The following is a 25,894-nucleotide window of genomic DNA, read 5'->3' as shown; positions in this document are numbered from 1 at the left end:
AGTGTCTGCGTATATCTGTATGCTTATTTGGCTCTGTGCCTGTGGGTGCACTTACTCTGTGTGTTTAGATCAGTCAGTTTCATCTCTCTAGGGGGTCTGTCTTCTGGGCATTGATGACAAATCATTAATGTATTTGTTCTTTCTTTAGGTTTTATTGACTGATACCAATACTCAATTTGTAGAACAAACCATAGCTATAATGAAGAACTTGCTAGATAATCATACTGAAGGCAGCTCTGAACATCTAGGGCAAGCTAGCATTGAAACAATGATGTTAAATCTGGTCAGGTAAGCATTCTACTGAAATGTAGCAGAAACATTTTAAGAGATAAGAAAAACCTCTTACACACTGATTGATATTGGTAGTAATTGATAAAATAATTTGCCATTCTTTACTGCACACAAACTAGGGTGTGACAGTAAGGTAACCAGAAATTGTGTACGTTCTTTTCTAAATAAATATCTTATTGTTTTCAAACTTACATTTAATTCGTTTTACTTGATGACTAAAGTATTTTGAATGCCTTCTCTTTTGTCTATATCTCATAATTTTTTTATTGTGTCTATGTCTATATAGGTATGTTCGTGTGCTTGGGAATATGGTCCATGCAATTCAAATAAAAACGAAACTGTGTCAATTAGTTGAAGTAATGATGGCAAGGAGAGATGACCTCTCATTTTGCCAAGAGATGAAATTTAGGTGAGTTCTCAAAAGAGCAACGTAGGGTCTTGTAAATCTTAATATGTTCAATGAAGTACAGAAAAAGAGTAGATATGTGGTTATTGGTAGAAAGGAGGACATGAAAAGAGAGCAATTTGCATGTTTGTTTTTCTCTACATCTCTTCTCAAATTTCCCTAAGCTTTGTGCCTGTGACAATGCTCCCTTTTTCTAAAACTGTGCTATACTTGAGCTAAGAATTTGATTCTGTTTTCAATCTGATACCATAACTAAGGGCCATGATGGAGGATAAATATCCATGTTGCTTTTATGTCTGTGATAGCAGTATCTCTTTTATAAAGTCGTCATGTCACTTAGGTTATCTGGCAAATTATTTGCACTATAAGAAATCTTACCTGACTAAAGGTGTGTGTGTGGCTTCAGAAAAATTGTTTGCTGTTTCTCTTTTCTCCACCATTCTATAGGAATAAGATGGTAGAATACTTGACAGACTGGGTTATGGGGACATCAAACCAAGCAGCAGATGATGATGTAAAATGTCTTACAAGGTAAAAAAAAAAAGAATGACCTTCAAGTATTAGTGGGTTTTACTGTGAGAATTATAACTACTTAATTACAGCTTTATACTTGTATTTTATGTGTATTTAAACTTTTTAGATGTCAAACTTTTGTGTTTGAAATACGTAAAGACTAATCTTTATTACTGCTTTTTTTTGACTGATAGACTTTCAGTAAAATTAAATATGAAAGAGCGATATGTTTGGGAAGTTAGTGTTGTCAGTTTATGAAGAATAGTCTACAGTTATTGGGAAATAAGATACATAAAGCCTCAGATTGCATTTGTGTTATGATTAGATAGATAAAGGTATTATTTGAGGAACTCATTGTGTTGAATCTTTGTAAGAAATAATTGATTTCCTGATTCAAGCACCAGAGACAGAAAAAAAAGGAAGTAATCAAGTCTGCTTTAATGATACTTATTGACACATATCAGAAAGTGATTAAACACTATGGACTGTATAATAAGCATTCACATACGTTTCTTTGACCAAGCCTAGCTTTATAATACAGTCTTCTCTCAGTATCTGTCAGGGATTGGTTCCAGGAACCGCTCCCCAAACCCCTGCCCACATCTTACTCCCATGAACACTAAAATCCACAGATGCTCAAGTCCCTGACATAAGATGTCATGGTATTTGCATATAAACTATACACATCCTCTCATATATTTTTAATTATATTTAGATTACTTATAATATCTAATACAATATAAATGTTATATAAATAGTTGTTATACCATATTGTTTAGGGAATAACAAAAAAAAAAATCTGTACATATTGAGTACAGATGAAACCCTACTTTTTTTCCCCCCAAATATTTTCAATCCATGGGTGGTTGAATCCATGGATATAGAACTCACTGATACAGAGGGCCCATTGTACATGCTTCTGATTTAAGGTAGCCATTTTGCCAAGATTACTTTGTAGAAAGTAAGTATTACCTTCTCCCCATTTGAGATGATTTTGTATTCTGGGATCTGCGTATTAACTCAAATTATTTGGGTTGTGCTAATAATTTGTTTAATGAAATAGGAAGTTCCTAAGGTTTATATCTGTTAGTAAGAGGTTTATTTGAGGGGAAGTGAAAGAACCTGAAAGATTCATGGTCTCTAAATTTTTTTTTTTCGCAGAGATTTGGACCAGGCAAGCATGGAAGCAGTAGTTTCACTTCTAGCTGGTCTCCCTCTGCAGCCTGAAGAAGGAGATGGTGTGGAATTGATGGAAGCCAAATCGCAGTTATTTCTTAAGTAAATTTCAGTCACCAAAAAATATAAAGCAAAAAGCAAATAAAGCCCCCTACCACACAAAAAAAGCAAAGAAATAATCCCCATGACAGGACTAGGATAGGAAAATAACTGTGTTTTGTGATTTTTTTTAAAGAAAATAATATGATCAGTGAAATTTTGCTTATAATAAAACCCAGATTGCTTCATTAAGTCATTTATAAAAGTGACATTGTCTAAGCTGTTTGGACCACTAATTTTATATACTAACATTAAAAGTGACACGTTTACCAGGTAACATTGCATCTATTTTGATGCTTATGTTATGAAAGGTATACTAGGCTATATCAGGTAAAATCATGTCCAACAAAGCACACTTCATAATAAGCCACCCTGGCTGATTATCCCGAGACAGGAGAGAAACAGTTAACCCAGGGCCATTCACACCATGCACATATGATTGTTTTGGAATGTCTGGTTAGCTTTCTAGTTGATACGGCCTTCGCTATGTAAAGGTCAGTCTTTTTATTTCTCAGATACTTCACATTATTTATGAACCTTTTGAATGACTGCAGTGAAGTTGAAGATGAAAGTACACAAACAGGTGGCAGGAAACGTGGCATGTCTCGGAGGCTGGCATCACTGAGGCACTGTACAGTCCTTGCAATGTCAAACTTACTCAATGCCAACGTAGACAGTGGTCTCATGCACTCCATAGGTGAGATCAAATGAAAGTTTCATATAGAAATACAAAACCTAGAGAACTGGCATGTAAGAGAAGCAAAAATTACTTCAGCAAGGCCATGTTAGTAAATTTGCATCTGTTTGTCCACATTAGGCTTAGGTTACCACAAGGATCTCCAGACAAGAGCTACATTTATGGAAGTTCTGACAAAAATCCTTCAACAAGGCACAGAATTTGACACACTTGCAGAAACGGTATTGGCTGATCGGTTTGAGAGATTGGTGGAACTGGTCACAATGATGGGTGATCAAGGAGAACTCCCTATAGCGATGGCTCTGGCCAATGTGGTTCCTTGTTCTCAGTGGGTAAGTGCATAGAGTATGTGGGGAAGAAAAGTGCCTGGCACATAGCAAATCCTTCAGAATATATTTGTTCAATAAATGTTTGTTGAATGAATTGATAAAATTTTAGGGCCAGAAGAAAGATGTTTAGTTAGGTGATTTTTCAGCTGTAGGGAAGTGGTTGGCACCACTAGACCTGACTAGTGTTGTATATCATTTCATCCTACTAAAAAATTCCATTTAAACACTAATTAAAAATCGCTGATCTACTCTGGTGTCTTCATATATTTGATAAGGTAATTAGGTTAAACCTAATTTTAGTTAGTTGTTGCAACGCTGGAATTGGAATCCATGATTTGTGCCTGTTTACTACCTCCAGTTTGCTATTCTTTTCCCCATAATGTCTTATACAGTTTTTTTAAAATTTAAGCACTGTATTTGCATTTGAGATTATGATATTGTTTATTTTAAACACTGAAAGTGTCATATGGCTATGTCTCTCTCTTAATTTAATGAAAAATTTTCCTAAAATCACATCATTCTTAATACATGCTAAAACGTTGAGAAGGGTTGTTGTTCCTTTCCAGTGTTAAAAGGCTATTTGCTTTTTGGTGTACCAAAACTCATTTCAGTTATAGTAAATTATGACTAATAAGGTAATCTGTCCTTGTTAACAAATCTGTATTTGTTATACCTGTACTTAAAGTAAAATTCAAACTCCTTATCCTACAAGGCTCTACCTGATCTGGGCCCTACCTCATCTCTAACATCATCTTATGCTATTTTCCTTCTTGTTCACCAAAGCCACACCAGCTACCTTTCTGTCCCTCCTTGTTAGACTTATTTCTGCTTTAGAGCACCCTTGCTGCTGCCACCACCTGAAATGCTTCTCCTCTGGTATTTTATTTTGGTGAGAACACCTAGCATGAGATCTACCCTCTAACAGATTTTTAAGTGTATAATACAGTATTGCTGTCTGTAGGCACAATGCTGCACAGCAGATCTCTAGAACTTACCTTGTATAACTGAAATTTTATACTCATTGATTAGCAACAGCCCCAAATTATTGAAACCTCCTTGAAGCCTAAAATTCACAAATGTTCAAATGTTTTGAAAATGGATATTCTGAATTATCTTATTAGCATCTGCCTATAATTAGCACTGAAAATACTCAGTAATTTTTTTAATAAAGAATCAGTTAAGGGCCGGGTGTGGTGGCTCACGCCTGTAATCCCAGCACTTTGGGAGGCTGAGGCGGGAGGAACACAAGGTCAGGAGATCGAGACCATCCTGGCTAACACCATGAAACCCTGTCTCTACTAAAAAAATACAAAAAAAATTAGCTGGGCGTGGTGGCAGGCGCCAATAGTCCCAGCTACTTGGGAGGCTGAGGCAGGAGAATGGCGTGAACCTGGGAGGGTTGCAGTGAGCCAAGATCACGCCACTGCACTCCAGCCTGGGCAACAGAGCGAGACTCCGTCTCAAAAAAAAAAAAGCATCAGTTAAGTTCAAGTAGCTTTAATTCGTTGAGTTTTATATTAAATGACTTTGAGAAGGAATTTTCTGTTAGGCCAGATCTCACCTGCCACATTATTGTAATCCTGGGATCAGGCAAGAATTAGAGAGCTATGGGCCGTGATCCTGGCCTTTGTTGTTACTGCTTGAGGATGGAGGCATCTTTCTATGGCTACCCCTATTCTCTATAAATTTCTTCTTATCATGTGATTAAACAGTGATTTACCATTAGATCATTTTTTCTTGAGTGTACCCCAAACTGTTTTACTACAGAGAGTTATAAAGGATGTCATTTAGGTAATAGATAGAAATTTCAGCCCTCATCTTTATGCCCCTAGCTTTGTGTGTAAATCTGGCTGATCTCTGGGTTCTGAATGCCCAATTCCTTTTCTTCCTGATTTCTCAAAAATCCTATAGTCTTTCTGTTTTTGTTGTGTCTCTGCCTAGTATATATTCAGTATTTGCTGAGTTCCCCTGACTGTATGAGAAGAGAGTAGAACTCTTCTGATCATCAATCTTATTTCTGCTCTGTGCAAATGCTTGTACAAATCAAACTAAATTCTTTGCTGTCATCTTCTGTGTCTGCTCTCTTTCATTTTGTGATGTAATTTGAGCTGAATCTTGGAGATTTTGTCTCCTGGTAAAGCGTAGGCCTCTCTTAATAGCTTTTACCAGTTAATCCTTGGAATTAACAGCTATCATAGACATTGTATATAGTCATCTATCATAAACAATGTACACCATTAAATCTCAGGATAAATACTAATCAGTCACCATTTGCCTTAATTTAGCAAGTGGTTGTCAACTTTGGGTTTACATTTTTGCTACTCTTTAGCTTCCTACCTAAGAATAAAAATGGGATTGTTTGCACTAACCTGATTTTGTTTTGTTCTCAGGATGAACTAGCTCGAGTTCTGGTTACTCTGTTTGATTCTCGGCATTTACTCTACCAACTGCTCTGGAACATGTTTTCTAAAGAAGTAGAATTGGCAGACTCCATGCAGACTCTCTTCCGAGGCAACAGCTTGGCCAGTAAAATAATGACATTCTGTTTCAAGGTTTGTATCATTCATTTTGTGTGCATGTGTGTGCTGAGGTATGTCAAGTAATGATTATGTACAGAATGTGCAGGGCTGATTGTCCTCTTTTAAGGTAAAACATATGGAGCAGGTATAATAAACTCCTATTCGTGTATTTCTATAGGTATATGGTGCTACCTATCTACAAAAACTCCTGGATCCTTTATTACGAATTGTGATCACATCCGCTGATTGGCAACATGTTAGCTTTGAAGTGGATCCTACCAGGTTTGTCATCTTTTCACATAGAACTGCTCTGTTTTTTGTTTTTTGTTTTTTTTACTAACACTGCATGAAGCAAGGCACCTTCTCCCCTTGATCATTAAAATTAGTTTTTAATTGTAAAAGTTGTATACAAATACATGTTTCTTTAATGATATCTGTAATTTTTTTTAAGGTATCCTTTTATTTGCCTTAGATCCAGAGACAAACTAGAGAAAGGTGTCTTTGACTTCCACCTCCAGAGACTGTTACTAGTTAAGTCTGTTCCCCTGTCCTTTTTCCATGCATTTACATATTCATGTGCAGTTACTTGCATGCATACTCTTTTTCTAACTCACTTCTTCTCCTATGATGAGGAGTGACTTTAGGAGAAGGGAAAGAGGCAAATAGGTAATGCAGGGTGCAGTTTATTTATTTGTCTTTTTTTTTTTTTTAATTTGAGACAGAGTCTCACTCTGCCATTCAGGCTGGAGTGCACTGGCGCAGTCTCGGCTCACTGCAACCTCTGCCTCCCAGGTTCGTGTGATTCTCCTGCCTCAGCCTCCTGAGTAGCTGGGATTACAGGTGTGCGCCACCACGCCCAGCTAATTTTTTTTTTTTTTTTTTGTATTTTTAGTAGAGACGGTGTTTCACCATGTTGGCCAGACTGGTCTCAAACTCCTGACCTCAGGTGATCCGCCTGCCCTGGCCTTCAAAAGTACTGGGATTACAGGTGTGAGCCACCATGCCCAGCCCAGAGTGCAGTTTAAACCACCATTTCTGTGAAGCTTTCTCTGCCTGTTACCAGGTACTACTCACTAACAAAGAAATATGCTTTGTTCTGTGCTGTGCACCACCATTGTAACAATTGTGACGATTTATGAGTTTCTCTCTTCTCTAGACTGTTTGCTTTTTTACATTTTTACATCTTTATATCCTTCCATGAGTATTTAGCATGGTGTCTGCCTTATAGTGAACATTTTATAAATATTTGTTAAGTGAATGAATTTTAACTGAATATCTTATGCTTGCTTTTCCTAAGCCACATGTTAAGTAAGATGTTCTTGTCTGTCTTTCAGTTAGGACTTTATTTTTTACTTTTAAGTTCAGAGCTTCTTGATGATTGTTCTTCCTAAATAATTATTATTTAGCAACTGTGTATCAGTTGATATTTTTGGCTCTGCATTTGCTGAAGTATCAACTGTAGTATCTATTCAGAACTCCAGCACTAAGCCAATTTTGGTAAAATAGTTAAAAACTTAAAAGCAATTTTTAAATTTTTATTTACTTCTTATTTTTTGAGATGGGGTCTCACTCTGTCACCCAGGCTGGAGTGCAGTGGCAACATCTCGGCTCACTGCAACCTTCCTGTGCAGGACTCGAGCGATTCTCCCATCTCAGCCTCCCAAGTAGCTGGGATTACAGGCATGCACCACCACGCAAAATACAAAATTTTTGTATCTTGGTAGAGACGAGGTTTTGCCTTGTTGCCCAGGCTGGTCTCAAACTCCTAGACTAAAGAGATCCACGTGTGGCCTCCCAAAGTGCTGGGATTACAGATGTGAGCCACCACGCCTGGCCAAAGCAATATTTTGTAAAGCCTTGTATTTTCTTGCCATTAAGCACTTTCAGTTTTTTTCTTGACAACTTCTCATGTCTACTTTTTTTTTTTTTTTGCAATTTTCAAGTGTACGTAATACATTATTACTGATTTTTATGTTAATTTTATGCCCTACAATTTTACTGAATCTTATTATTAAGCAATTTTACTTTCTAAAGTTTAAAGAATTACTTAGAGAGTGAACCAGCTGCTTCAAATAAATTTACTATACAAAGTGCTGTGGTCCAGATAAGAGAACTAGATGGCAAACAATATACTCAGGTTGCTTAAAATCAAACTGAGGCCCACTCTGACATGTCAAGAGCTTGAAAGTCAACACTCCCGTGTTCACAACATGAAAAAAGCTAAAAAACTGAAAATCAGCAGCTCTTAGATCCATCAGAGAATTTAAGTCCACTCCAAAAACTGGAGAGACAGGTAAATACAGAGAATCACAGTTTACCAGGAGAAGAAGCTGCTGGAGCCAGTAACTGGTAGGAAAGCTTAGATCATAATTGATGAATTGCTGGAGGCTGAGCATGGAGTACCTAGAGAGTTAAAACTCCTGGGGGCCTAGTCTTGCAGGGACCCCTGCACCTTTGTAAGTTTTATCTCCAGAAGCCTCACCAGGCTCTCATGCTGAAGATAGGAGAAAAATTCCTTTATGCTTTGGGCAGGGGAAGGGGGAAAGTAGCCATTTTTAAATATGACCACAGTGTTCTGTTATCCCTAGCAAAGGTTTGCCCTCAGGAAAAATTACTTTACCAGAGCTTTATTTGACTTAGAAGTTAGCCACCTCCAGCCCCCTCTAGCGTTTCTGTAAGAAGAGGAGAAAAAAGGCTAAGAAACTCTTTGAGTCCAGCCTGGTGGCTCACATCTGTAATCCCAGCACTTTGGGAGGCGGAGGTGGGCAGATCACGAAGTCAGGAGATCGAGACCATACTGGTTAACGTGGTGAAACCCCGTCTTTACTAAAAATACAAAAAATTAGCTGGGTGTGGTGGCACGTGCCTGTAGTCCCAGCTACCAGGAGGCTGAGGCAGGAGAATCGCTTGAACCCGGGAGGTGGAGGTTGCAGTGAGCTGAGATTTGCACCACTGCACTCCAGCCTGGGCAACAGAGCGAGACTCTGTCTAAAAAAAAAAAGAGAGAGAAAAAAAAGAAACTCTTTGAAGGTCACACTTTAAGGAATTTGGCCCAATAAAACAATGGAGATATAATCAGATTATAGAGTACTTCCCTTCCCCAATATCCCAGTAAATGGGGAAACCCAGGGACAACAAAAGAGACAGAAATAAGAGCACTAGAGGAAATGGGCACCTACAGTTACAGCAAACATTAAACATAACCTAACTTCTAGGCAGATTAACAGAATGCCTCACACTAAAGTCCAATTTACCTCATTTCCTGTGACCCAATACATCTTGTCTGGCTTTCAACAAAACATTACAACCCATGCTAACAAAAATGAAAAATCAGTCTGAGGAGACAAAGCAAGCATCAGAATCAGACTCAGATGTGGCAGGATGTATTGGAATTTTGAAATTGTCAAACTGGGAGTTTAAAATAACTAATATGCTAAGGGCTTTAATGGAAAATGGACAGTGTGTAAGAACAGATGGGTAATGTAAGCAGAGACATGGAAACTAAGAAAAAATCAAAAGAGAATGCTAGAGAAGAAAGCTGTAACAGGGAGAATTCCTTTGGTGGGCTTATCAGTAGTCTGGGCACCACTGAAGAAAGAATCGGTGAATTTGTAGTTATATCAAGAGAAACTTCCCAAACTGAAATGCAAAGACAAACAGAAGAATAAATGAAAATACATCAAAATTTGTGGGGTTTAATAAAAGCAGTTGCTTAGCAGTGTTAAATGTATATGTTAGAAAAGAAAATCTAAAATGAATTATCTGAGCTCTCACCTTAGAAAACTAGACAAAGAGCAATACCTAAAGCAAGATGGGGGGGTGGGAATCAGAAATCAATGAAATTAAAAATAGGAAAAAAAAATAATGAAATGCAAAGCTAGATCTTTTTATTTTTTAATTTTTATTTTTTGTGGGTACATAGTAGGTGTTTATGGGGTACATGAAATATTTTGATACAGACATACAATGTGTAATAATCACTTCAGGGTAAATGGGGTGTCCATCACCTCAAGCATTGATCCTTTCTTTTTTCTTTTTTGAGACAGAATTTCACTCTCGTCGCCCAGGCTGGAATGCAGTGGTGCTATCTTGGCTCACTGCAACCTCTGCCTCCCATGTTCAAGCAATTCTCCTTGCCTCAGCCTCCCGAGTAGCTGGGATTACAGGTGCCCACCACCATGCCTGGCTAATTTTTGTATTTTTAGTAGAGACAGGGTTTCACAATGTTGGCCAGGCTAGTCTTGACCTCCTGACCTCAGGTGAGCTGCCTGTCTTGGCCTCCCAAAGTGCTGGGATTACAGGCGTCAGCCACCGTGCCCAGCTTATCGTTTCTTTATGTTACAAACAATCCAATTATACTCTTTCAGTGATTTTTAAATGTACAATAAGTTATCGTTGACTGTAGTCACCTTGTGCTATCAAATAACCAGATCTAATTTATATACTTTTGTACACATTAACCATCCCCGGTCTCCCCTTCCCCACCCCCCACTACACTTCCCAGCCTCTGGGTAACTATCATTCTACTCTCTATCTCCATGAGTTCAATTGTTTTAATTTTTTTAGCTTCCACAAATAAGAGAGCATACGATGTTGTATTTCTTTGCCTGGCTTATTTCACTTAACATCATAACCTCCAGTTCCATCCATGTTGTTGCAAATGACAGGAATCTCATCTTTTGTGTCTGAATAGTACTCCGTTGTATATATGTACCACAGTTTCTTTATCTGTTCTTCTGTGGACAGACACTTAGGTTGCTTCCAAATCTGGGCTATTGTGAATAGTGCTGCAACAAACATGGGAGTGCCGATATGTCTTCAATATACTGATTTCCTTTCGTTTCGGTATATACCTAGCAGTGAGATTTCTGTATCATATGGTAGTTTTATTTTTAGTTTTTTGAGGAACCTCCAAATGGTCCTCCATAGTATTATACTAATTTACATTCCCGCCAATAGTGTATGAGGGTTCCCTTTTCTCACTTTTCTCCTTGTCACCATTTGTTATTGCCTGTCTTTTGGATAAAAGCAACTTTAGGGTGACATGATATCTCATTGTAGTTTTGATTTGCATTTCTCTGATAATCAAATATGTTGAGCACCTTTTCATGTACCTGTTTGCCATGTGTATTTTGTTTGTGTGTTTGTTTTTGTTTGTTTGTTTTTGTTTGTTTTGAGACACAGTCTTGCTCTGTCACACAGGTTGGAGTGTAGTGGTGTGATCTGGGCTCACTGCAACCTCTTCCTCCTGGGTTCAAGTGATTCTCCTGCCTCAGCCTCCTGAGTAGCTGGTATTACAGGTGCCTGCCACGATGCCCAGCTAATTTTTGTATTTTTAGTAGAGACAGCGTTTCACCATGTTGGTCAGGCTGGTCCCAAACTCCTGACCTGAAGCAATCCACCCGCCTCGGTCTCCCAAAGTGCTGAGATTACAGGCGTGAGCTACCATGCCCAGCCATGGAATATCTTTTTTTCTTTGCTTTATTTTCAGTCTGTGTTTTTCCTTATAGGTGATGTCTGTTTCTTGTAGGCAACAGATTGTTGAGTCATGGGTTATTTTTGTTTGTTTTTAATCCATTCAATCACTCTTACGTCTTTTGATTGGAGAATTTAGTCCATTTACATTCAGTGTTATTATTAACAAGGACTTACTCCTGCTATTTTGTTATTTGTTTTCTGGTTGTTTTGTGGTCTTCTCTTCCTCCTTTTCTTCCTTCCTGCCTTCCCTTTAGTAAAAGTGATTTTCACAGGTGATATGTTTTAATTTCTTGCTTTTTATTTTTTGTGCATCTGTTGTATGTTTTTGATTTGAGGTTACCATGAGGCTTGCCAATAATATTTTATGAGCCATTCTTTTAAGCTGATGACAAGTTAACACTGATGGCATAAAGCAGCAAACAAACAAGCAAAAAGAAAACTAATAAAAACTCTACACTTTAACTTTATCCCCCTACTTTTTAACTTTTTGTTGTTTTTATGTATACCTTATTATACTGTCTGTATCTTGAAAAGCTGTAGTTATTTTTAAAAGGTTCATCTTTTGGTCTTCTCAAGATAGTAGTTCATACCACAATTCCAGTGTTATAATATTTTGTGTATTTACTATTACCAGTGAGTTTTGTACCTTCAGATTTCTTATTGCTTGTTAATGTCCTTTTCCTTTTGATTGAAGAACTCACTTTAGCATTTCTTCTGGGACAGGTCTGGCATTGATAAAATCCCTCAGCTTTTGTTTGTCTAGGAAAGTCTTTATTTCTCCATATATGAAGGATATTTTCACTGGATATACTGTTCTAAGGTAAAGGTTTTTTTTTTTTTTTTTTCTTTAGCACTTGAAATATGTCATGCCACTCTCTCCTGGCCTCTAAGGTTTCCACTGAGAAGTCTGGGGCCAGACATATTGGAGCTCCATTGTATGTTATTTGTTTCTTTTCTCTTGCTGCTTTTAGGATCTTTTCTTTATCCTTGACCTTTGGGAGTCTGATTATTAAATACCTTGAGTTAATCTTCTTTGGTTTAAATCTGTTTGGTGTTCTATAACCTTCCTGGACTTGAATATTGATAAATGTCTTTCCCTAGGTTTCATAAGTTCCTTTTTTTTTTTTTTTTTTTTTTGAGATGGAGGTTCACTCTTGTCGCCCAGGCTGGAGTGCAATGGTGCAACCTCTGCTCACTGCACCCTCCGCCTCTACCTCCTCTTTAAGGCCAGTAACTCTTAAATTTGCTCTTTTGAGGCTGTTTTCTAGATCTTGTAAGCATGCTTCATTCTTTCTTACTCTTTTTTGTCTCCTCTGTGTATTTTCAAATAGGCTGTCTTCAAGCTCGCTAATTCTTCTGCTTCATCAATTTTGTTTTTAAGAGACTCTTGGTGCATATTTCAGTATGTCAGCTGCATTTTTCGTCTCCAGAATTTCTGCCTGGTTCTTTGTAATTGTTTCAGTCTCTTCATTAAATTTATCTGATAGGATTCCGAATTCCTTCTCCACATTATCATGGATTTCCTTGAGCTTCCTCAAAACAGCTATTTTGAATCCTCAGTCTGAGAGGTCACATATCTCTGTCTCTCCAGGATTGATCACTGCTGCCTTCTTTAATTCGTTTGGTGGGTCATGTTTTTCTGGATGGTCTTGATGCTTACAGATGTTCATTAGTGCCTGGGCATTGAAGAGTTAGGTATTTTTGTAGTCTTTGTAGTCTGGGCTTGTTTGTACCCACCCTTCTGGGGAAGGCTTTCCAAGTATTTGAAGGCACTTGGGTGTTGTTATCTTAAGTCTTTGGTCACTGCAGCTATGTCTGCTTTAGGGGACACTCCAAGCCCAATAGCGCTGTGGCTCTTGTACACTCATAGCGGTACCACCTTGGTGGTCTTGCGTAAGATCCTGGAGAATTCCCTGGGTTATCAAACAGACTCTTGTTCTCTTCTCTTCCCTTACTTTCCTCTAAACAAACAGAGTCAGTCTCTCTCTCTCTCTCTCTCTGTCTCTGTGTGTGTGTGTGTGTGTGTGTGTGTGTGTGTGTGTGTTGAGCTGCCTGGAGCTGGGGGAGGGGCGACACAAGCAGCCTTGTGGCCACCACCACTGGGAGTGCGCTGGGTCTTGCCCAAGGCCTGCAGTACTGCTACCTGACTACCACCTATGTTCACTCAAGGCCCAAAGGCTCTACAGTCAGCAGGTGGCAAACCCAGCCAGGCTTGCGTCCTTCCCTTCAGGCAGTGAGTTCTCCATGGGTCCAGAGATGCCATTCAGGAGCCAGTGCCTAGAGCTGGGTACATCAGAGATCTACCTAGTGCTCTATTCTGCTGCGGCTAAGCATTAAGGTGGCACCCAAGCTGTAAGACAAAGTCCTTCCCACTCTTCCCTCCTCTTTTCTCAAGCAGAGGAGTCTTTTCCCATGGCTGCCATCGCCCCAGGCCCATGGTGAGTGCTGCCTGGCTACCACTGATGTTCACTCAAGGCCCAAGGGCTCTTCATTCAGCTCATGGTGAATGCTGCCAGTTCTGAGTCTCTCCCTTAAGGCCATGGGGCTCCCCTCTAACCCAGGGCAGGTCCAGGAAAGACCAAGGAGCCAAGGCCTGGAATCTGGGACCCCAGGAGCCTACTTAGTGCTCTACCCTACTGTGTCAAGCTGGTACCCAGGTTGCAACACAGAGTCCCCTTTATTCTTACCTCTTCTTTCCTCAAGCAGAAGGGGTCTCTCTCCATAGCCACCACAGTTGGTAATGTGCTGGGTCACACCTGAAGCCAGCATGTCTCCAAGTCTCACCCAAGGCCCACAGCAAGTGCTGCCTGGCTATCCCTCCTGGTTGTTCAGGGGCCAAGGGCTCTTTAGTCAGCAGGTGGTGAGTTGTGCCAGGACTGGGTCCTTCCTTTCAAGACAGCAGATTCCCTTCTGGCCCAGGGTTTGTTTAGGAGTGTTGTCTGTGAGGTAGGGCCTGGAATGGGGGCCTCAGGACTCTGCCTGGTGCCCTCTCCTACTGTGGCTAAGCTGGTAGTTGCAAGACAAGGTCCTCTTTACTCTCTCCACTCTTGTATTTGAACAGAGGGAAGGCGTCTCTGTTGGAGCTACAAGCTGAGCTGAGCTGCCTGGGTTTGGGAGAGGGGTGATGTAAGCATTCCCTTGGCTGCCCTGGCTGTCTCACTAGGTCCACCCCAAGTCCACTGGCTCTGAGCCTAGCACAGCACCAGGACTTATCCAGAAACTGCAGTCCTTGTGGGCCTAGACTGCCTTTCAAGTTTATTTAGGACCTCAGGGCACTTTAGCTCTTGGTGGCGGGGCTTGCTGGAACTCAGGTTTCAACAGCGGGGATGGGTGATTTACCTCTGGCTAGGTCTGTTCTAAGTTCTCCATCCTTGAGCACCAGCTGAGCTCTGCCCTGTGTTGCTTTCTGCTATGACAGGGCAGCATTTAGTCCTAATGCAAAGTCCCATAATCACTGCGCTGTCCGTCCCCCAAATGCAGATTTTCTTTGCACACCACGGGGCCACTGCCAGGAGGTGAAGGAAGCGTGGTATAGGTAATTCAAGACAGTTTTTCCTACCCGCTTCAGTGCCTCTTTCCTTTATATGATGTTAAGACCAGGTATTGTGATCACTTACCTGATTTTCAGTTCTTATGAAGGTGCTTTTTTGTATGGATGATTGTTCAGGTTGGTGTTCCAATAGGGGGGACGATCCCTGGAGGCCTCCATTCAGCCATCTTGCTCCACCTCCAATTCTCAAGCTAGTTCTTTGAAAATCAACTTGGGAAAAGTTTTATACACAGGAACACTTGAATAATTGAACACAAATGTTCATTGTAGTTCAGAATTAGTAGAATATTCAACAGGTTACCATTGGCATGTGGGAAGCAAGAGAGCACTGTGGCTAGAAGGTATTGTTTTAGAGGGAAACCTGAAATGGACTGCAGTGTTCCTGCTGCTATGCTGACTCAAAAAAAAAATTTGAGAAAGTAGGCAATTGTCAGGGTTTCTAGCAGTCTCTTTGAGCCTTGTTAAAGAAATTGTTAATCTCATTCATACCCACCAACTCCTAGGCCTCCATATCTAAGATTTGGATTACTGTTGTAGCTTAACTGTTCTTCATGCATATAATCCCCATATTTAGACAGTCTCTTCAATTAGCCACATATTGCAAGTTCATTTTCCTCCTCTGGCTTCCTAACAACCATCAGCCATTCTCCAATGGATACCAACCAGGTGTCCTTGTGATTCAGTTCAACCGTGACACTGTTTATCTGGAGATAGCATCAGATTTCCCACAGGATAAGGGCTAAGTAAGATTGCTACCACTTCAGATGCCAATTACAAGCCCCAGGCTGTTAAACCTGTGCTTCTCACAACTTCACCTTGAGTTGGATTAATTTGCTAGAATGACTCACAGAACTCAGGGGCATACTTTACTTTTGTTTGCCTACTTACTATAAAGGATATCAGAAAGGATACAGATGAACAGCCAGATGGAAAAGATGCACATAGGGCAAGGCATGTGGGAAGGGGCTTGGAGCTTCCATGCTGTCTCCAGGTGCACTACCCTCCAGGTACCTCTGTGTGTTCGGCAACCTGGAAGCTCTTCAAACTCTGTTCATTGGGTTTTTATGGTGACCTCATTACATAGGCATGATTGATTAAATCATGGGTCATTGGTGATAAACTCACCTTCAGCCTCTCTCCTCTCCTTGGAGGTTGGGGAGTGGGGCTGAAAGTCTCAACCCTCTAATCGAAACTTGGTCTTTCTGGTGACTAGCTGCGTCTTGAAGCTCCCTAGGGCCTCCCAGCCACTAGTCATCTCATTATCATACAAAAGACACTCAGCACTTCCAGAGATTCCAAGGGTTTTAAGAGCAATGTATCAGGAATCAGGAGCAGAGACCAAATATATATTTATCACAATACCCTTGAATTATTGTATTGAGTACTTAGTGTGGAATACCTGGTCTATATGTCTTTCTCCTTTTTGAAAAGGTCAAAAGGCAATTGTTGAATCCTCAGCACCTGATACTAAGATGGGCAAATAGTACACGTGCACTAAATGTGTATTGGATTGATTACCTGCCCTGCCTACTTTCTCTTTCTGAAATACCCTTACTTCTTTTATCTATGCAAATTCTGTGCCTCCTTTAGAACTCACCTGTTCAATGAAGTATTTCTTGCTTTGCAGTCCATGCTAATTTCTGAACTCTTACTGTATTCATATGCTGTGCCACACAGCAAACTCTAAGGAATCTAGAGCAATGACGTAAGTGTCCAAAGCATTTCTGTAATACGTTAATTAATATAGAAACAAAATTACTAATTAAGCTGTTAAAAACAAATATTTACTCAGTACTTGCTGTGGTAAGGCACTGTGCTAGTCTTTAAGGGGACATAGGTAAATACTTCCTTCAAGGAGCTTATAGGTTAGTAAGAGGGATAAAACACACAACAGATAAGTGGTGAGTTTCATAAGAGGTGTATTTTGAGAGTTCAGATTAGGCTAGTTAGCGAGTAAAGGTTTGTGGATTTGATTGCTATTGGGTAAAATTTAAACTACATAAAGTAGGCATTATTATTCCTGTGTTATTGATGAGAAAAAATGACACCCAGAGAATTTAAGGATTGTGACCAACTCATAATGATTCATAACTGATAGAGCTGAAATTTAAACCTAGTAAGTCTGCCTGCGGAATCTCTTCCTTTAATCTCGACACCAGAGTTTAGAGGTGGTACTGATAAGAGTTAGCAACACTGGGCCGGGCACGGTGGCTCATGCCTGTAATCTCAGCACTTTGGGAGGCTGAGGTGGGCAGATCATAAGGTCAAGAGATCTAGACCATCCTGGCCAACATGGTGAAACCCTGTCTCTACTAAAAATACAAAAATTACCTGGGCGTGGTGGTGGTGCGCCTGTAGTCCCAGCTACTTGGGAGGCTGAGGCAGGAGAATTGCTTGAACCCGGAGGCGGAGGTTGCAGTGAGCTGAGATTGTGCCACTGCACTCCAGCCTGGCAACAGAGCAAGACTCCATCTCAAAAAAAAAAAGCAATACTGATTGGATATGGGGAATAATGAAGTAGAGCAGGAAAAAGTGACATCAGAGATGGCCTGAATGATGTGATTAGGAAAGTGATAGTGCTATTGGTAACATAGAGCACATGATAAGACATAAGAGTATGAGAAAAATCAGTTAATTTGGGGCATACTGATTTTTAGATACCAGTGGGGAGGGGACATCTAGCAGTTAGAAATGTCAGACTGGATGTGAAATGCAGTTCAAAATAGGGGAAACCTGAATGGCCACAAAATATCTAAAAGCATGTCTAACCTTAGTAGGAACTGTGGAAATAGAAGTTAAAAACATGAGCTACCTCATGTTTTACTCACCTGCTAGATTGGAGGGGAATAAGAATTCTTATACAGTACTAGTTTTAGAGCTATTTGGCAATATCTAGTAAAGTTATATCTGCATATACTCAATAACTCAGAAATTTCATTTTTAGGTAGCTGCCTTAGAGAATCTCTTATGTGCAAGAATGTTTATTGCAATGGTGTCTATAAAGGTGAAAAATGTTTAATGTTCATTAATTAGAGAATAGATAAATCATGGTGTACAATAGACTTATGCAGTAAGGTGAACTATATCTTCATCTATCAACATGGATAAATCTCAGAAACATAATGTAGAGTGAAAGATGAAAGTTGCCTTTTGTTACTATTGATGAAAAAAGTAAAAACCTACATCATTCAGCCGGTCATGGTGGCTTATGCCTGTAATCCCAGCACTTTAGGAGGCCGAGGCAGGTGGGTCACTTGAAGTCAGGAGTTTGAGACCAGCCTGACCAACATGGTGAAACCCTGTCTCTACTAAAAATATAAAATTAGCCAGGCATGGTGGCCCATGCCTGTAATCCTAACTACTTGGGAGGTTGAGGCAGGAGAATCACTTGAACCTGGGAGGCGGAGGTTGCAATGAGCTGAGATTGCGCCATCGCACTCCAGCCTGGGCAACAAGAGTGAAACTCCATCCCCTGCCCACCCCCGCACCAAAAAAAAACACCTGCATCATTCATATGTGTGTGCTGATTTTTCATATGGGCACATACACAGAGAAGATTGTGAATTGGAAAAATACATGATATTCTTGTTTTATCTGTCCCCTCTCTCCCCCTTTTGTTGCTTGGGTATTTTAAAGCATATTTCAGAGATCATGTTTCTAACATATACAGGCTTAAACACACACACACGTGCACGTGCAGCCTGAGTATTTCCACACAAAGTTAATAATCCTGAATAATATATCTAAGACTAGTTTTCTGTTAAATTTTTTTCAGTTATCTCAAAGTTGTCTTATTTTTATTTTTGAGATGCAGTCTTGCCCTTTCATCCAAGCTAGAATGCAGTGGTGCAATCTTGGCTCACTGCAGCCTCCACCTCCCAGGTTCAAGTGATTCTCCTGCCTCAGCCTCCTGAGTAGCTGGGATTACAGGCACCTGACTAATTTTTGTATTTTTAGTAGAGATGGGGTTTCACCATGTTGGCCAGGCTGGTCTTGAACTCCTGACCTCAAATGATCTGTCAGCCTTGGCCTCCCAAAGTGCTGGGATTGCAGGCGTAAGCCATCGTTCCCTGTCAAAGTCGTCTTTTTTTTTTTTTAATAGTTGGTTGTTTAAAGATTCCAATGAAGTCTACACGTTGCACTTGGCTTAATGTCTGTATAGTCTCTTTTAAGGAGTGATTTTTGTTATTTGTTTTAAACAAAAGTGTTAGGATTTTATTTTTATTTTTTTGTAGGTTAGAACCATCAGAGAGCCTTGAGGAAAACCAGCGGAACCTCCTTCAGATGACTGAAAAGTTCTTCCATGCCATCATCAGTTCCTCTTCAGAATTCCCCCCTCAACTTCGAAGTGTGTGCCACTGTTTATACCAGGTATGCTTACAGTTAGAGATTACCATTATTAATCTTAAGTTAAATTATGAACAATGCTTTATCAAAGAAGGACCTAGCTGCTGATGGTGTGTGGTTAACTATAATACTGAGTCAGTTTGGATGAATAATACACTGAGAATTGTTGTTGGAATTGTCTTTGAAAAAAACTTAAATATTACTTAGGCAACAGTTTGAAGTAAGAGAATACTTTAAAATACTAAATTTTCCTTGCGTTGGGAGCAAGTTTAAAATGCAGTGAATCCATTGGGTATGATGGATGTGGCTGAAATGAACATATTATGGATTTTTGTTGTTGTCATCTATTAACCTAAATTATTTACAGGGTGTTTCACAGTTGAGGCGGGTCTCCTCCTTGCTTTTTGCATTGCGAATTGCTTCATCATCTGTGATTTTGGTTTCTTCATTAATGTATAATTAGTTTGTGTCAGGTTTTCCCAGGATAGACTGATTGTTCTGTTTACTTTATGTAGCATGTTTCTTAAAAGAGATACTGCATCATCATTCAGACCAAATTATTAGACCTTCTAACACTAGCACTGCAAGTAATGCGTCTGAATTCAGAAAATAGCCATAGTCGTGGCCTTCTTTTTTAGGGAATTCGGTCTATGTTCTTTTATGTCTTCTACTGTGTTTTTGAATTGCACATTGCAGTTTTAGGAATTATTTATTCCAAGGGAGGTCCTGCAAATGCATATTAGCCTTTTGGAAACTATGATTCTGGAAGAAACATTAGTGGGTCTGGAATTTGGGGTAGGGGTGGATATAAGGGAAATACACAGTTATCAAAACCCATGTCTTTGTGTCTCTCTCTTTGCAGTCATCGCAGCCATTTGCTTTTTTAGCACACGGCTTCAGTTGCTTAGAGATGTTAACAGCATCATTGAAGTCACCATTTTAAAAGCTGTTTGAGGCTGCTCTATGTGAATTTTTTCCCCGTTGCTATTTTTAAAGATGTATCTGTTCTATCTGTAAAAAAGCTTTTTGCAGTATACATAGATGATAAAACATACTTAACCTTGTTTGTCTTAATTTATCATGACTTTTCTGCCTTTACAAAAAGGCTCAAGGAAACTTAGGAAAATCCTATATAATTTTTTCAACTAGTTAAGTCTGAGTCTGAAGGGTAGTTTAGTTATAATATGAAACTTAATACAGTGAATATCTTCGCGTAAGTTTGGGCTGTATTCAGGTTTCTCTTTAAATTTTATTTAGTAATTATTCTATTGATGAAACTAGGCAGACAGGAAATAGCACATATTAAAAATAGTCTGGGTCAGCTTCTTGGTTGGCCTAGTAGTAACTGGTTTCAGAGAGCAAGTGGGTTTCTAAAATGACAAAGGCTTTGACTTTAGCTGGTTAAAAGGGAATGGGGACTGACTACATGATTACATGGTCTAGGAGATTGTAGTAGAATTTCTTCATGTGGTTGTCATCCTAAAAGAAAAATCTCTTTGTATCGTCAGCAAACTTGGAGACCGTTTTGAGACCATGATTCTAATAATGTAAAAGGAACAGGTCTTAGCACTTATTTAGTACTTAGGAAATATTTAATGAAGAAATAAATTTCCCATCCCTCCCACCTAAGTCAACAAGATTCTTGCCAGCTTTCATAGCTAAGAAAGGAGGAAAATAGTGAAAATAGATTTTTAAACACTATATGTGGTGATTATTAAACAGTATGTTAGGGTTTTTAGAGCACTTCGCAGTAAAATATCCTATATTATTTTAATAACAAACCTGGTTTATTATGTTAAAATTTCACATAAAATTATTATCTTTAAAAACATGAATTAAATGTGGTATCAGTGCATTGTTTAAGTATTGGGTAAAAGCATTGTTGAAGAGCAGAGACAGTATGCTGTGTTGTTATTAAATAAGGCTTTATTTTTTAATTAGTAACTGGTAACAGGGAATGTTACATTTACTGATTAGAAAGAAAGATAGGAAAAAAGCTTTGGTCTCAAGATAGTATTTTATTGAGTCTGCTTCCCAAACCTAGTTTCTTTCTTTTGGTTTGCTGTTTTGTTTTTATTCATCTTCCCTCTTCTGGCTTTTTCTTGCCCCTTTGCCTTTGGCAGTAACAGAAGGGGACCTTCGTGCTCTTCTGTGTTCTGCCTGGAGGGATAGTAGTCCCTTTGGGACCTACTGGGGAAATGTTGAAAGGGAAGTGAGTATATTGCTAGCTAATAAACTTCCCTGGACTTTAGCTCCTTTTTTGAGTTCATATCTTGGCCTTTAAGCCTTTTCAAATCATGCGTTAACCAGCTCTATTACTTTATATACCTTCCTTCCTTAGTTGACTGGATTAAGGTTATTTAAGAATAGCCAACTGTGAACATGTGTCAGATTTATAATTAAATCATTTTCTCATGTGTTGTTTTCACTTCTCCTGATGGTTTTAGGATAAAGATAAAATGATTCCCAGAGTGGATATTCTCTTATGGTGAGAGAATTCTAAGAACTAATTTATGATTCTAAATAAATCTCACCATTTTTCAGTAAATCTGCTTCTCCAAACTGAAGTAGTTTACACACATTTTTAAGGCTATAAATGATAGTTATATACCATTGTTACTAATACATTTGTATATAGTCTAAAGTTTGAAACAAAGCTCTGTGAGCTAAGGGGCTGTGTCTTGTTGTTTTACTGCTATTTCCCAATGCCTAGAATGGTATTTGACCTGTAGGTACACAGTAACTCTTTGGATGGATGAATGGATGTCTAACTAACTTAAAGCCCAAGTTATGGGTTATGGTGTTGGATGTCCAGAATTCCCAGAATAAGATGCCATCTATTTGTGGATTAAATAATTCTAACATGGTTTTAAAAATATTTTTAAAATAATTATTCTGCCTAGGCTAGTCCAATCAAGAGTCTTTTAATTTTGAAAGAACTCTTTGGTCTAGAAAGAGCTCTGAGAGGTGAAACCAATATGTGCCTGGAGTTTTGGGGTTTTTCTAGGTGGCTTTTTTTTTTTTTTGAGGTATTTTGATAAATGGTCAACTGTAATATGTGAAAAGTTTTAAGCAGGCCTACAGTTTTGTTCTGTAATTTTCTCTGCAGTTTCTTCACTTTAATAATATTAATGCTTCTTACTAGTTGAGCTGATAACCTTCTTCTCCCAAATGTTGCAGAGCTTTTAACCTCCTCTGATTAGAACCATTTCAGGAAGTAGCCTGCAAACATTGAAAAATATGTGAAATGTTAAGGGTAATCTTTTTTAGAGAGAGAGAGGTCTTTAATTCAGAATTTCTAAAGTGAATTTTTATATTTATCCATATAATTTTTATTTCTTTATTCAGTAGGATCATAATTAAATGCCAGGTGTTGGAAAAACAACTTAAAGTCAATTGAAGGATACACAGAGAAGAATTTTACATACCAAGAAAAAATTATGTAGACACAAATGTTTTTAGTGTGTGATCTACTTGTAATGAATATTTTATATTACATTTCTCAAAAGCTAGGAATTAACCAAAATGTAAATATTTAATATCCTCAAATTCACTTGGAGAGAGTTTTTCTGTGATTCATAGCCAGAAATAGTAGACATGATTGGGTCTCAACATTTCTTGCTGTTTTAGTGCTTGGCTTAAAAATGTAATAAAAATTAAAACCCAGAATTAAAATTCATTCCTCAAAATTCAGTTGATTTCTAATTTTTTGTTGATTCCATTTGTGTTACATTTTATGGTGTAATTTTATGTACAAGCCAACATTGTTTTTGTTGCTGTATGTAGTCGGTGCTGTGACTTGTTTGTGCTCATCTCTGTTCTGTAGGCAACTTGCCACTCCCTACTGAATAAAGCTACAGTAAAAGAAAAAAAGGAAAACAAAAAATCAGTAAGTTTGGAGAACTTTTTATTAGCTGTTTCTTTCAAAGCAAAACAAAAATCTTTTGCTGTTTGTTAAGAATATCTTCACTTCAGCCTATTTGACCTTCACTGTAAAATCATTCTACTAATTCTGGCACAAAATAGCTTTCATTTCAATTAACCCTGGAATTAAGTTACATTGAAACATTCTCTGTGTTCCTTTGGTTTGATTTATCCCAAAGGCAATTTGTGGGCATTTATTGCATTGGATATCCTTGGTCTAATTTTATTATTCTTACTTTTTAAATTATAAATGAATGCAAAGAAACTTAATTTCAAGGCCTTAGGAAACGCTGACTGTCTTCATTCTTGCTTCTTGTTTGAAGGTAATGTGAGTGGTTTCTTTTCCCAGAGATGACAGTGTTTCTTAATTGTTAGAAGTATATGGTGGGAAAGAGTCACTTTCTAAATCTTACGTAAAAGTTGCTAAATTTTATTTTTTTACTCTTCATATTTTTATCTAGGCAGTCTCAGGCATAATTTAGATATTTGTGCATAGATTATAGAAATTTTAGTGGTAAAACTACTTTTACCTCAAAAAAAGAAGAGGTAAATGATAAGATAGTACTTTTGAGATAAAAGAAAACTGAGTTCATATTTGTAGAAAAACACATCATTCTGTAAACATAATGTGAATATACTATCTGCTTCTGTGAACTTGTCTTGATTTATTTAAAAGGAAGAAAATTATGAGAGTCGTAATTATTTTCTTCCAGTGAATGGAATTTGTCCAGAATATAATATGCATTCATTTTACATTTGCCATTATCTGTCACAGTGACTTATCAGGCTGAGCCCTGTCTTTGTTCATATAATCCAAATGATTGTAGAGTAAGATGTAAAGAAAACTAAGTAGGTAGTTTTCTTAAAAGGGTGTAATTTAGAATACAGTGTTCATCTGGTTTCATCTTTCATTCCTTGTCTAAACTTCACATATAATAAAAGCTTTATGGTTGGGCACAGTGGCTCATACCTGTCATCCCGGCACTTTGGGAGACCGAGGTGGGAGTATCTCTTGAGCCCAAGAGTTAAAGACCAGCTTGGGCAACATAGCGAGTCGTCTCTACAAATAATTTTTTTTTTTTTTAATTAGCGAGGCGTGGTGGTGTACTCCTGTAGTCCCAGCTACTCGGGAGGCTGAGGCAGGAGGATTGCTTGAGCCCAGGTGGTTGAGCCTGCAGTGAGCCGTGATTGTACCACTGTACTCCACCATGAGTGACAGAGTAAGACCCTGTCTCACAAAAAAAAAAAAAGAAAATGGAAAAACTTTACATATAAGTTTCTAAGCTGTACTTATAAATTATCTAAGCTTTAAATATAGATTTTTTAAAATTCAAATCAAAATTTAAATTTATAGACATATACTTTTGTTGTGTCCATTGAAGATTTTATTTTTGAGTATATTAAGTAAATTTGACTAGCTATGATCAAATTGATTGGATTATAAAGACGTTTCTAATGCTTCAGCCTTCTAATTCTCAGCATATGTGAGTTTAACATAATGTACACCATCATTGTTGAAATTAATTTGCTGCTTCTAACACTCTTGTTCAGTGTTACACTAATGCCATTTTGTAGTGTATCACATAATTAAAATTCAGGCTTTCTGTGTTTCTCTAGAGCATGTTTTCTAGCCTTTCTAACACTGCTTTATTTATTAAGATTTTGTCTAAAATTGTTTCTTGAAATGGTTTTTTTTCTACTAGAGTTATTTTCAAAAAAATTTTTTTTAATTTCTGGGTAACACTAAGTTTTGGAATGTATTTCTCAGCACAGGTAATATGAGCTCCTCATGGAAACAAGGGGAATCTAATTGGTAATTTGAGATATTTTAGAGTACATTCCAAAGTATGAAGACAGTATACTCATAAATTTAAAATGTTGTTTTATGGAGTTGTGTGCTTTAACAAAATCTAATGATATTTAAGAACAAGCTGACTTTCTTTTTGGGTGTATATGTCATGGATTGGAATATGTAAAATATAGAGAGAAGATCTGGCTTCTAGTATATAGCTGTATATATAGCTTCTAGTATATAGCTGTAATGTAGTCACATTACAAATAACTGTTTATTATTCTCAAATATATAGTGTATAATGAGGTTTACTTTGAAAGTTAACTGTCTGCCTAACTCAGGGAGAATGCAGTAACTAAGCATATATGGGTAGTAATGCTCTTGCTGAAGTGTAGTTTATGACTGCATGCATTCGCGTTATGTAGTCAGCCTTTACCAAGGGAAGAAAGGGTACATTTGGCTGATAACTGGTCTCAACACACAGACTGGCCCAACTTTGACCTTTTATGCAGAGTGTCTTTTGGATCCAAGTTAGATTTTTATGGATTAAAAAAAACACTAGAGCATGTATGTATTATGAGGTAAAATTACATTGATGTCAATTAGTGGTGAATGAAAAAAAAAAAGTCGTTTTATAAGTTGACTTATGAAACTTGTTATATAGCATTTTTATTGGTTTTTAAAATCAGTTTTTAGTTCCAAAATTATATTGATTCTGCCATCAGTGATACATATATTTATATGATACATGAAACAGTATGTGTTCCTGAGGT

At 38.1% G+C, this 25,894-nt stretch overlaps 1 protein-coding gene across 13 annotated transcripts in view; it reads left to right on the top strand.

Moving 5' to 3' along the window:
- The window catches only part of NF1 (neurofibromin 1), a 282,946-nt gene that overhangs the window by 138,846 nt on the left and 118,206 nt on the right, over positions 1-25,894 (top strand). For 10 of the 13 annotated variants that reach the window (XM_024235642.3, XM_063718574.1, XM_063718572.1 and 7 more), the window contains 10 exons: positions 149-288; positions 578-700; positions 1,145-1,228; positions 2,372-2,488; positions 3,001-3,182; positions 3,303-3,514; positions 5,902-6,063; positions 6,209-6,312; positions 19,294-19,429; positions 23,232-23,294. In XM_024235642.3, the coding sequence (XP_024091410.2) occupies positions 149-288; positions 578-700; positions 1,145-1,228; positions 2,372-2,488; positions 3,001-3,182; positions 3,303-3,514; positions 5,902-6,063; positions 6,209-6,312; positions 19,294-19,429; positions 23,232-23,294 (1,323 nt within the window). The remainder of the gene's footprint in view (positions 1-148; positions 289-577; positions 701-1,144; positions 1,229-2,371; positions 2,489-3,000; positions 3,183-3,302; positions 3,515-5,901; positions 6,064-6,208; positions 6,313-19,293; positions 19,430-23,231; positions 23,295-25,894) is intronic. The other 3 variants (XM_063718573.1, XM_024235644.3, XM_054536619.2) reach the window with 1 other exon arrangement.

This window comes from Pongo abelii, chromosome 19, assembly GCF_028885655.2.
Source record: "Pongo abelii isolate AG06213 chromosome 19, NHGRI_mPonAbe1-v2.0_pri, whole genome shotgun sequence".
In the NCBI taxonomy this organism is placed as follows: domain Eukaryota; kingdom Metazoa; phylum Chordata; class Mammalia; order Primates; family Hominidae; genus Pongo; species Pongo abelii.
Note: the sequence above shows the minus strand (reverse complement) of the source record. Positions and strands in the feature narration are given on the sequence as shown.